General features: G+C 51.3%; 4 protein-coding genes across 4 annotated transcripts; 1 reads left to right on the top strand and 3 right to left on the bottom strand.

The window, feature by feature from the left end:
* Window positions 1-281: 281 nt before the first annotated feature.
* On the bottom strand, window positions 282-2,050 carry CTI6 (Histone deacetylase complex subunit; the record flags this gene model as incomplete). The annotated part of the gene is made up of 5 exons (XM_064870326.1): window positions 282-934; window positions 983-1,227; window positions 1,278-1,520; window positions 1,617-1,779; window positions 1,837-2,050. 5 exons carry the CDS (start codon window positions 2,048-2,050, stop codon window positions 282-284), a joined length of 1,518 nt encoding a protein of 505 aa, XP_064732779.1.
* Window positions 2,051-3,276: 1,226 nt separating this feature from the next.
* On the bottom strand, window positions 3,277-5,190 carry PMZ80_001888 (uncharacterized protein; the record flags this gene model as incomplete). The annotated part of the gene is made up of 2 exons (XM_064870325.1): window positions 3,277-3,804; window positions 3,853-5,190. 2 exons carry the CDS (start codon window positions 5,188-5,190, stop codon window positions 3,277-3,279), a joined length of 1,866 nt encoding a protein of 621 aa, XP_064732778.1.
* Window positions 5,191-5,983: 793 nt separating this feature from the next.
* Window positions 5,984-8,818, bottom strand: PMZ80_001887 (uncharacterized protein; the record flags this gene model as incomplete). Its single annotated transcript, XM_064870324.1, has 1 exon — window positions 5,984-8,818. The coding sequence occupies one exon, from the start codon at window positions 8,816-8,818 to the stop codon at window positions 5,984-5,986; it is 2,835 nt and encodes a 944-aa protein (XP_064732777.1).
* A 613-nt stretch (window positions 8,819-9,431) lies between these two features.
* PDH1 (ATP-binding cassette transporter CGR1) lies at window positions 9,432-10,955 on the top strand (the record flags this gene model as incomplete). Its single annotated transcript, XM_064870323.1, has 1 exon — window positions 9,432-10,955. The coding sequence occupies one exon, from the start codon at window positions 9,432-9,434 to the stop codon at window positions 10,953-10,955; it is 1,524 nt and encodes a 507-aa protein (XP_064732776.1).
* Window positions 10,956-12,006: the final 1,051 nt, after the last annotated feature.

Here is a 12,006-nt window from a genome sequence, read left to right as displayed (position 1 = left end):
ATGTGCGCCCGGTGCTAATGCCTGAGGCATAGATATTCATCCCATCCTGTTCCCCTTTCCTCCCATATCATCCATCATCAATCAATACTCATGCTGCTCTCGTCAGCTTCGCTCTTCCGCCTCGGCCGACGGACAAGCGCCTCAGGCTCTTCAAGACCCTGTAGCAACTCCCTGCCGATGCCATTACCATTGCGTGACCTAAATGCGAGCTTTTCCTCCTTCGCCCTCGAACCTCTTCGTGGTCGTAACGACTTCGCCTTGCCCAGCTCCATCTCAAGATCCTATCTCGAGTAGACGCCGTACTGGCTCTGCCATCCGACCAACTCTTTCATTAGGGCTTCCATCATTTGTGTGCTCCCCAGTTTCGTGAACTCTGCTTCATTCACGAATGGTATCTTGCCATCGTCAACGTCTTGTAGACCTGCAGTCACAGCTTCAATGAGCTTGCTCGTTGGCGTGCCGCCTAGTTGTGTACCGCTTGGTGTACTGTTCCCTTTTCTGCCATCACTGGAGCGTGAGTGGTTGCCGCTTCCATTCGGATTCGAGGACGAATTCTTGCTAGCGTTACTGTTGCTACTGGAGTGCTGAGTCTGCATCTGACTTGTGAATTCCATAATTGCGGCCACCCGCTTCTTCATCTCGTTCAGGGACATTCGGGCAGGATGGGTTCGAGCTTTCGAGCTGCGGCCGCTTTCACCATTTGTGCCGTGCGGCGAGTGGTGACCATTTCGATCAGAGTCCAAGCGGTGGGTGTCGCTTGGGTCGTATAGATCTCTTGTGTATTGATTCCTTCCCACTCTTTTACCTCGAGCTCCTGGTCTCGCACCACCTCTTGCTTTTGCTTTTACTGGTTGAGGCGTATCTGCTTTCGATTTTGAGGACTTGGACTCGGTTGGTTTCGAGGGAGATATTGTGGGTGTCGGTGGAGGTGATTCTGTGTCCAGGTTAGCTGCTGGTTGAAGATAGTGGTGGCATAACACACCATCTACTCTCCGCCGTTCAGACCTAGCATTCCTTTTGTTAGCTGCCTCGGCCTTCTGGGCAGCAACATCTTGCTTTTGTTTCTCCCGTAGCTCTTTCTCCCTGTTGTTCCTTGCCGCAGCACCTCGGAGTTTGGTTCCGTTCTTGCCCAGCAGAACTTTTTCTGGTTCCGGAGAGTGACTTCTCTTGGAAGATGCATCCGAGTTACTCGAAACTGTCCGTTGACGCTTGTTTGTAGGTCTGTGGCTGTTCAAGATTTAGCTTCGGGTCCTGTAAGGTTGTTACGCCTGACTCACTCTTCGGCATCTTCTCTACTTCGCTTGCCAAGTGTGCCGTCGGCTTTGCTCTCCTCGATGGCTTGTCGAAGTGCTTCGTCTTCATCATAGGCAGTTCTGCTGTTCATTGTAGCCCGTCTCTTAGTGTTTTGTAGTGCCTTGTTCCTCAGGTCTTTCATTCTTGCTTGGTCGGCCGGTGTGAGTGGTGCGGTCCGCGAGGAGCCCTCGAGGACAGGCAAGTAACGTGAGGACTTGGTGCTTCTGCTGGTAGCGTTAGCAAATGTTGGAGAGGTAATAGTACTGTTTCTGGGGCGGTGACAGCTGGTGGGAGGCACATGGTCAGGGATGGCACTGACGTACATATTGTTCGGTTTGATGACCTTATGGAAATCAGGCCTGCATTTCTCGCAGTAGTATTCGTCTGGGATGATGGACTCATCGTGAAGTCCCATGCAGCCACCATGTTGCCAAACGTGGCAGTTGTCGCATTGCACGAAGAAGTTGCCCATGTCTTCTGTGAGGGCTAGAAAGCATGGTCAGCGGTTTTGTGTTGTCTACCGAAGGTCTGACTGATCCGTACCTGCAGTGCCATATTGATCTCTTATGCCTTGACTTGGACCAGGGTAATCGGCGTGGCCACAGATGCACCTGGTCACATCGTCTTCGATGGCTTCATTGTCATCATCTTCGACGGGTGGCTGTTTGATTGAGACCTCTTTCTCTTGCTCGGCACCTCGACGACTCCTCCTGGGAGCTGACTGTTCACTGCGCGACATGGCGTCGGCTTCGTCCATTGATTCTGATCGGTGTGCAGAGCCTCGACCTTCTGAGTTGGATCTTGGAACAGCGGGCTGTGTATGTTTTGAATCTTTTAGTGTTGTGGTTGAGGAGGAGGAGGACGAGTTGTCTTGAGAGGGCGCAGTTGGTTGTTGTGAAGATCGTGCTCGAGATGACCTCCTAGGAGACATCCTCGAGCCTCACAAAAATCGAGCTCTTGCTTGCTGACAACTTCGTATTGGTCACCAGGGCGTGCGATAGAACTTGGTTTCTTCGGTAGGTTTGGTGTTGACCACAAATCCGTCCAGCGCAACGAGAAGGCGTTGGTCGAGGAGAAAGTAATCACAAAGACGGAGAACGAGGTAAATAGAGTGCGTGCAGCGGATAAATCAAAGCAAGTGACAGCTAAGATCTTAGAGCTCACATTTCCAGTGATGGTGTCTTTGGTAAGTTACAGAGTAGGAACGATAGTGAAGGAGACCGACCTCAACAACGCAAGCGCAACCAGACCATGTGTGAGCCAGACTCACCATCAAGCGCACTCACATTTTGCCGATCACCACCAGAACAAGCAGCGCAGCCTCCAACCAGTCTCAGGGTCTCCAATCGGATTTAGCGCAAAGGCTCCCCCACCTCAGGTTGAAAAGCTCGGAACTCGTTCCTCGAGGCGCGCCGACCGAGAGTACCGTGAGGGTTGTAGTTGTCCGTTTAGCTTTTCATTCATTGTAGCAACGTTCGGGAAGACTGTTCTTCGTGTTACGGCTGTCGGCGCGAAAAGGAGAATCCAGGTTCTTAGAATGTTCACGTTGCTAAACATGAAGGAGGAACCAATCACAAACACGCACAATCGGTAAGTGAGAAGCTCAGTTGAGGTGCTGGCCTGATGACGTAAATGCTCGGCACTCGACGCGTGCTTTCAATTTGAAGAATTGACGCGTCGAAATCTTGCCAACTGAGGCTCAGGATTCCATTTTCTGACCTGCATAGATTGAGTTGCAGAGAGCGCAATAAACGCGCCCGATGTTAGCTTTATGGCATATATCGTGAATTTGGGAGGAATTGCTGGTTCTTCTATGCACAATTTTGTCCACTTCAATGTCAAGAGGTTTTACACCTGGGAGACTGCGACTGCGCAAGGATATCAAATATACAATGTACTACTCAAACGTACGACCAGACGCTCTTGCACAGGATACGAATCTTGCGCATCCCAAGTCCTTCCTCCCGCAGTTCAGAAAGCACCTCATGCAATTTCCGTATCCTTCAGATGTTCCTTCGTATTACCTTCGACCGCCGTCTTCCCCTCCCACTCCTTCTTAATCCTCTCAACCTTACTCTCCAACACTTTATCAGTATTGATATTGTTCGCCTTCATCCACTTCGGGTCGATGTTGTCCACACTGATATACGGACTCACGTCGCTTTTCTCGATGAGTTCCCTCACAAATCCCATACCCATGAACGCCCACGGATTCTTCTTTGCTGGGCCTAGATATTCGATCTCAAAGTCCTCGTATCGTGGTTGCTTGATCGCTTCGATATAGTGTAGTGACGATCCAGGCCAAACAGCGTTGACGCGGCCAGTCTCGTTGTTCTTGTACCATGACCGGCAGTCATCTTGCCAGACAGTATGTCGAAGCCACTCCTGAACGTGGTCGTTGAAGAGGTCGGTAATGGCTTGCTTGGGCGCGATCGAGCAGATGTATTCTGTCTGGATCTTCTTGATCATCTGGAGAGCGTATTGCGAGACGTAAGCTAGAGGGCCCATGACCTGTGAATTGTTAGCGTACGTTTTTCTAAAAACCGAGCATGGACTTACAGAGCCATTCTCAACCGGCCAAGAAGGTCCAATAAATGTCAAGAAGTTCGGGAATTCCGGGATGGCCAGACCGAGATAGCCCTCAGGACACACCTTCCACTTATCCGCCAACTCTGTGCCATTTTGACCGACAATAGGGAACCGTGGTCGATAGCTGACGTCGAAGCCGGTGGCACAGACAATTGTGTCGCACTCGCGCTCGACACCGTCACCGCCTACTACTCCCTTCTCTGTGATCTTCTCCACGGGCGTAAAGTGGACATCCACATTTTCCTTCTGTATCGCTGCCATATATGGGTCACCGGGCGTGATCCTTCTGCACCCGAAGCCGAATTCTGGTGTGAAGCCCTTAAGCAATCTTTCGTCCTTGATATGTTCTGCCATTCGTGCCTTGAGCGCTTTCTGACCCTCCGTTTGGCCTACGGAGTTCTTGTAGAAGCCACCCCACAGACCATTGACCTGGTCTTCTATGCTCTTGGCATGCTCGACGAGTTTTGTTGGATCGTCGTGGAACGATTTCTTCTCTTCGTCCGTGTACTCATGGTTTGCACCGTGGTTATCAGCAATCTGAACGAACCAGACGCCTGTACGAACGAAGATATCCATGTGTTTAACGTGGGGCTGCATGGTCGGAACAGTCTGTATCGAGGATGCACCAGATCCGATAATGGCTACTCGGTCGCCCTTCCACTGTTCGGCTTGATAGCTTGAATCCCATCGTGCTGTATGAAGCACACGGCCCTTGAACTTCTCGATGCCTTCGATCGAAGGCCACTTGTAGTTGTTTAGAATCCCAGTACCATGCAGCAGAACGTGGCAGCGGTCATCGAAAAGGCGTGTAGTTCCATCAGACTTCGTCTCCTTAATCTTGACAAGCCACTCGCCAGTATCTTGCTGCCAGTAACAGCCCACAATCTCGTGATTGAAGTGCATGTACTTCCGCAGGTCGAAGACTTCGCAGATCTTGCCCAAATACTTGTGGATGTCGGGACTGTAGCTGAAAAACCTTGGCCAGTCTGGGTTTAACGCGAATGGCAGTGTGTATGCATGGGATGGAATATCGCAAGCACATCCAGGATATCTGTTTTCGAGCCAGGTGCCACCAATGTCCGCATTCTTCTCGTAGATCACATGCTCGACGTTCTCGAGTTCCTTCTGAATGTAGTACGCATTCATGATACCTGTCACACCAGCGCCAATGCTAAGTACCCGGAGTTTCCGAACTGTCGGAGCGTGCATGACAACATCAGGAATCTCGTACTTTGGATCACGAGGAACGCCATTGTTGGCATAGTTGTCTGTCTCGAAGTTTGCGAGGGCATTGATGTCGGGCGCCATGATTGCTGAGCTCGCCTGTAGGCAACAAACAACGGCAGGTGAAGGTATGGAAAAGCGGTCACAATGATAAAGTGGATACTGGAGACCGAGATGCAGAAACCACTTCCAGAGGCGCAGACGATGTTCTTTGAATAGTTGATTCTGGTGAGTTGAAGTCGACTCAGAGCTGTCGACTCAACGTGGCATGAGCAGGATCATGGAACCTACTTAAATGATGTTCTAGAATGAGCCGCGATGTAGCTGAGGGGCCGAGGTTTCTCAGATGCACCATATGAGGACGCATAACGAAGGAGCTCGTTCGTGCCACCGAGCTCGTTCGTTCCACCGCATCCATCGTGTGATCCAGCAGGCACGTTGATGGGTCAAGGCAACCCCAGCTCGGCAGTATTATGGGTGGGGACTTCTCGTTGATTCCCTCATCACGAAGGTTTGCATCTCCCCGCATGGGAGGATAAACACCCCGCAAACACTTATTGTAGCCGTCTTCACTGCCACGTGACTGTTTCTGTAAACACCGCCGGAGCGGAAGCTGGCTGGCAAAAACATGGAAAGCCTGATGTTTCATCCAGTATGGCAATGGTGCGAGTCAACCGCTATCCCTGCTAGTTGAGTTACCGGTTCGAAGCGATCCTCTTGAATGCTGGTTGCCTAAATCGAGGAGCTGGGGCCAAGACTTGGCACTCCGTTGAGCACCCGGCAATGCGATACAATCTCCTTGGCAATGAGCTGAACTTGTGAGATAGTGGATCAAAACGCGGGCTTGGGGCATAGTTGTTGCTCTGCGGAATTCCGCCTAATATATGCCTCGAAGTTGAATATCCCTGGAGCTTCGGCCTACAAGGATGGTGAATTCGTCATTCTCTGGCATGACCCAGTTTTGTTGGATAACAGACCAGTAACTCAGGTCTTTCCTCGTCAAGAACATTTCGACGGTTTTTGTTTGACCGGCGGTGAGTTCAATCTTGTCGAAGTTGCGAAGCACCTTCATGGGCGTCGCAATGGCTTCTCCACTCACAGGATCCGACATGTTCTCAGGGAAGCTGACATACAGCTGAACTACCTCTTTGCCCGTCCGGGGACCTATGTTCCTGATGTCCACAGAGACCTTGACATGGCTCTCGAACAGCGAAGGATTTCCGCCCGCGCCACCACCAGCTTCACTTGGTCGCCTTTCGATATCGTACCCTTGGGGATATGGATATCTTCCCTGCTTCACCTGACTCGTCTTTTGGATCCATGGATAGATGTACTTCTTCAGCTTTCTGAACCCGTCCGGATAGAGACAGGATTTCGGGTCTGGTGGGGTGTTTTGATACTGAGGTGCGCTTAGCCCCTGAGGTCGTGGTGCTGGAAGGGTCGACTTATCCTTCAAAGCTTCTACGGTCAGGTTTGAGTACTCGAAATCAGTGTATGACAGTCCAAAGCCAAACTCGTACCGTGGCTCGATGTTGTATTTGTCGAAATGGCGATAATCGATGTACAGACCCTCCGTGAAATCGACCTGCGGCACGATGTGGTTCGGATAATACAGTACTGGAGCGGTCTCACCATACTCAGCTAGACTTCGTCCCATAGTGTAGGCAAGTCTTCCACTGGCGTCAACCCTTCCGAAGACGATATCTGCAAGAGCATTGCCACTTTCTTGGCCTGGAAGATTTGCAAGCAAGATAGCTTTGACGTTCGGCAAGTCGGCGAACTCTTCCACGATAACCGGACCAACAGAATGTATAACAACGATGACCGGGCCTCCACAGAGCGACGCGACGTCTCGTATGAGCTTGGTGCCGTCCTTCTGCAGTTCAAGGTCGTTGCGATCAGCCCGAACACCCTCCCAAGCTAGGTGACCTTCTCCAGCATCGGCATTGGCAAAGACCAGGCAAAGATCTTGCTGCTTTATTTTTTCCTTGTCCGCCTTGGACAATTTGTTGTTGAGAGCTCTCGCTAGCTCGACACCTGTGGCATCGAACGACTTGTGGAGGGCAACGAATGGATCGATGAGGTAAGGGAACTCTGTCGCACCACTTCCCCAACCGCTAGCAAGTGTTCCTTGATTGCAAGCTCGATCTTCGCAATAGTTTGGGCCTTTTCCGGGACCGCCATCTTCGCCAACCACTATCACCTTGGCTTTGCGACCGAGGTTGAATTCACCAAGATCATAGCTCAGAGGAAGCAGAGATTCTTCGTTCTTGAGGAGAACTGTTCCTTCGTGGGCAACTCTGCGTGCAATGTTTCTGCTGTTGCTGGTTGATGTCTCGACATAGTGGTTGACAATGCCAGTCTCGTCACTGTCTGTCGCCGCATCATGCAACCTGCCAACAGTTTCGTTGGTCCATGACGAGAAGTTGGGTTCTTGTGACTCCCAGCTATCCTGTCCAACTTGGTACCAAGCAGCGATAACTCGCTTTGCCATATCATTGATCCTGTCCATTGGTACGGAACCGTTGAGCACTGCCAGAGTGAGTTGTTCTCCGTAGAAGGAGTTTCCGTCTTGCCAGAAACGTCCGTCACCAGGCATTGACATATCGAGTCCGGCTAGCGCACTGGCAACACCGGACCTTTGAGCGAGCCAATCTGACTGGACGTATCCTTGAAAACCAAGCTCATCTTTCAGAACACCATTGAGGAGCCAAGAATTCTGACAGGCATAGGAGTTGTTTACCATCTGGTAGGAGCACATGACAGACGCAACGCCTGCTCTAACAGCTTCGGCGAAGGGCCAAGCATATACCTCGTGCAATGTGCGATCGTCGATATTGGAGGAAAGACTTTCAGGTAAGCCCCACTCAAAGGACTTTCGAAAGTGCTCTTGCTCGTTTCCAAGATAGTGTTTGGCTGTTGCTTGTACTCCTTGTGACTGGATGCCCTTGATAGTTTCAGCAGCCGCAATAGCTTGGAGCACTGGATCGGAGCCAAAGCCCTCCCAATTTCTGCCTCCAGCCGGATTTCGGGCACCCAACGGCCCCATGGAAGGACCAAGCAAGACATGAACACCTTTGAGTTTGGCTTCTCGACCGTGCTCTTCACCACGCTTCCTCATCAATTCCCTGCTCCAAGTTGAACCAACAGTGATGCCGGCGGGAAAAGAATCAGCATGGTCAGCGAAGCGTATGCCCAGCGGACCGTCTTGTAAACACAAGGCTGGAAAGCCGACATTTGCCGCTTCGCCAGTGGCACCTACGCACAAGTCCATTGCCCAGCCTGTGCCGGTGGTGATATTGACCTTCTCAACTAGAGTCATCCGTGAGATAAGTCTGTGCGCTTTGTTGTAACTTTCAGCCCATGTCGAAAGGGTACCTCCCCTGGGAGACGGATACCATGGCGGAGATTGTCCATCGATCAACCCACTTTTGTAGGCCAAATATCCTCCGCTGGTCAAGATCAAGACGATGATGATTGCAGTCACCGCACATAATGCTATGCAAGTTTTTGACAGGCGTTGGCATGCACAAAATAGTCTGCTCCGGCGTGGTGGATGATATTGTATTTCAGGGGCTTCGTCAACCCTGAACTTGCCGTCATCGTCATCTTCAGAAGAGACATCGTCTGCGTATCTCAGTTTCGAAGTGTCAGAGTGATCCTCTTCTGCGTCTTCGGTCTTCACAGACGCGTAGCGTCCATGCGTGGCCATTCTAGCGCTGATTGAAGGACACGGATCATTTGCTGGATCAACAGGTGAGGCTCAACGCGACCCAGGTTAGCGCCAAGTATTGCAGGACGCGTTGTACTGATTGAGCCTAGTGTAGATCTTCGGAGGCATCCGGATGGAAGGTGGATGGCTGCGATTCAAGCTCGGATAGCTGATGTGTTGACCTCGGCCTCTGAGGGGCCCACGGCCCTTCTGGACGCACTTGTGACTGGATGAAGTTTCGTTTGAGGAGATCGGAGTCCGTGAGCGAGCATCGTAGAGTTCGCAAGCTGCCGAAATTTGCTTAGAGCACATTGCAGACTTGAGTAGTCAAGCTAGAGCTGTGGTTGGTCCTGGAGCTTGATACATATTTTGAAGCAGGAGCTACCACACCACTCTTCCCTCGAAACAGTCTGCAAGAGCTCTACAAGCTTGATCACCGAACAGAATTCGCACTGTGTGGAGGAGTAAAAGAACGGCAATGTTGGCTTCGAGTATTATCAAGCGTGCCCCGCTGCGAAGACTGGCTGCAACCTCTTTTGCTGCTGCTCGACCTACACCCGCTCTGAGACCACAGACACAGTTTACCCAACCCTCACCAATACTACGACCGACAATGGCGTCCGCATACTCGACGACCGCTCCGAAGGGGTCGGCCATGCCTTCCAAGGCTGCCCCAGCAGACTACGACCCGGAAATAAAAGATATTGCAAGCTATGTCCACAACTACAACATCGAATCGGATGTGGCCATGGATACAGCTCGGTACATCTTGCTTGATACAATTGGCTGCGGTCTGGAAGCTCTGCGGTTCCCCCAATGCACAGCAATCCTCGGCCCAATTGTGCCGGGTACAGTTGTGCCCAACGGTACAAGAGTGCCAGGTACTCCTTACGAGCTCGATCCTGTCAACGGTGCTTTCAACATTGGTGCCATAATCAGATGGTTGGACTACAATGACTGCTGGCTGGCTGCGGAGTGGGGTCACCCATCTGACAATTTGGGCGCGATTCTGGCTGTGGCAGACTGGATCTCAAGAACAAACAGAGCTGGCGGTAACCTTGGCAACGGCAAGATCTTGACTATCAAGGATGTCCTTGAAGGCATGATCAAGGCGCACGAGATCCAGGGCTGCTTGGCTTTGGAAAACTCCTACAACAAAGTCGGTCTTGACCACGTTGTGCTCGTCAAGGTGGCTTCAGCAGCTGTCGTTAGCAAGATGTTGGGTCTCAACGAGCAACAGACAGCAGACGTCGTAACACAAGCCTGGGTAGACGGCCAGTCTCTGCGTACCTACAGACACTCTCCTAACACAATGTCCCGAAAGTCGTGGGCTGCAGGCGATGCTTGCCAGCGAGCAGTCAACCTCGCAATCAAGGTAAGCCAAGGTCAATCCGGTGTACCGACTGTGCTTTCCGCTCCCGTTTGGGGATTCTACGATGTCTTGTTCAAGGGAAAGAAATTCGAGTTCCAGCGAGCATACGGCAGCTATGTCATGGAGAACGTCCTTTTCAAGGTGTCCTACCCAGCTGAATTCCACTCTCAGACTGCGATTGAGTGTGCGCAGAAGGTCAACAAGACGCTGAAAGACATGGGCAAGACTGCAGAAGACATCAAGGAGATTACGTGCCGAACACACGAGGCTTGCATCCGGATCATTGACAAGCAATTCAAGGCCATGGACAACTTTGCTGATCGGGACCACTGCGTGCAATACATGGTTGCAACCATGCTTTGCTTCAATCGTCTGGAGGCCACAGATTACCTCGACGGATCCGAGGCTGCAACATCGCCATTGCTCGAAGATCTGCGAAAGCGTATCAAGTGTGTGGAGGATCCCAAGTTCACCAAGGACTACCATGACCCCAATCTCCGAACGATCTCGAACGCATTGACTGTTACCCTGAAAGATGGCACTGTCCTCGATGAGGTCGTTGTTGAGGCTCCTCTTGGCCACAAACTACGACGAGATGAGGCCAAGCCAGAAATTCTTGCCAAGTACAAGAGACATCTCGGACACCATTTCCCCGAATCACATATCAAGGAGTTGATCGAGCTTGGAACAGATGCAAGCAAGTTGGACAGCATGGAGGTTGACAAGTACATGGATCTGTATGTAAAGGAGAAGATGGAATGGTAGACTGAAAACGGCATCAGCGAGTGCTTGATAGGCGCAATTTCCTTTAAGTAGCATGGTGCACCCCGGAGACCGGGCGGAAGAACAGATTGACCATCATTGTCATTTTTGATGCGAGCGATTTTGCCAATGGCTATTGCGTTGATATCAGTTCTTTCGAAGATTAACGACATTTGCGGACGAAGCGATGATTGTCAAATCTTCCAGGTCCCGCCGTCAAGCTTTAAGGACCCTGCCTCGCTAAACTTTCCCTGATTGCTATTCGGTAAGCTTGAAAGTGGGGAAGCTCCTCCGTTCGATTCGTCCGGTCTTCAACCTGAGAAGTATTGAGCGTTCTGATCGCCATACCAAATACCGCGGGAGTCTGGTTCGACAGGGTATGTGATCACGCACGATTTTGTGTCGGCCTAGTCGGGAAAGTACTTGGAATACAGACGTGCTATAAGCTCGGTTTCGCCCGAAGCTCCTCGACACGAATTTCCTAACACGCCAAAAGTCTCGACATCGAGCTTGTCAGCACGCCATGAAGCAAACAAGAGACTGTATGCTCATACCAAACATGGCGAAGGATCTCGATCAATGCTCCTCACTATCAACTTCACCCCCATCGTTACAGAGCCAGTTCTGTGAGGTCATTCCCGGACTGAAAAATCTCATGGCACACACTCCAACGTCGGTCTAGCAGGTCTCGATGTAACAGCTCTATCTCGTATCGAGACCCTATGGCAGTTTCGCGAACGCAAGAAGTGTGCTGCAGATGACGCTCACGCCTGTGATAGAGGATGTTTTCTCCTGGGTCACCGGCACCTCCGCTACCATTATGCCTCTGCCCGAGCTCACAACTAGCTTAGGCAACAGTAGGCAAAGCGAAAGCGTATCGGAACTTCCATTGATGCTCTGCGAGTCTACGCGTCAATTTCCGCAAGAGTGCAGCAAGTCCTGCGGGAGTTCTCTCATTGGCGGTCAACTGGAAGGAATCGAGATTGTTCTATGACTCTGATACCATACTGCTGGCCCGCTGACTTGCTCATCATCGGCGGAACGACGAAAGTAC

Source organism: Knufia obscura (assembly GCF_036327395.1).
Source record: "Knufia obscura strain CCFEE 5817 isolate CBS 148926 chromosome Unknown scaffold_2, whole genome shotgun sequence".
Taxonomy (NCBI): Eukaryota; Fungi; Ascomycota; class Eurotiomycetes; order Chaetothyriales; family Trichomeriaceae; genus Knufia; species Knufia obscura.
This window is presented reverse-complemented; position numbering and strand designations above follow the sequence as displayed.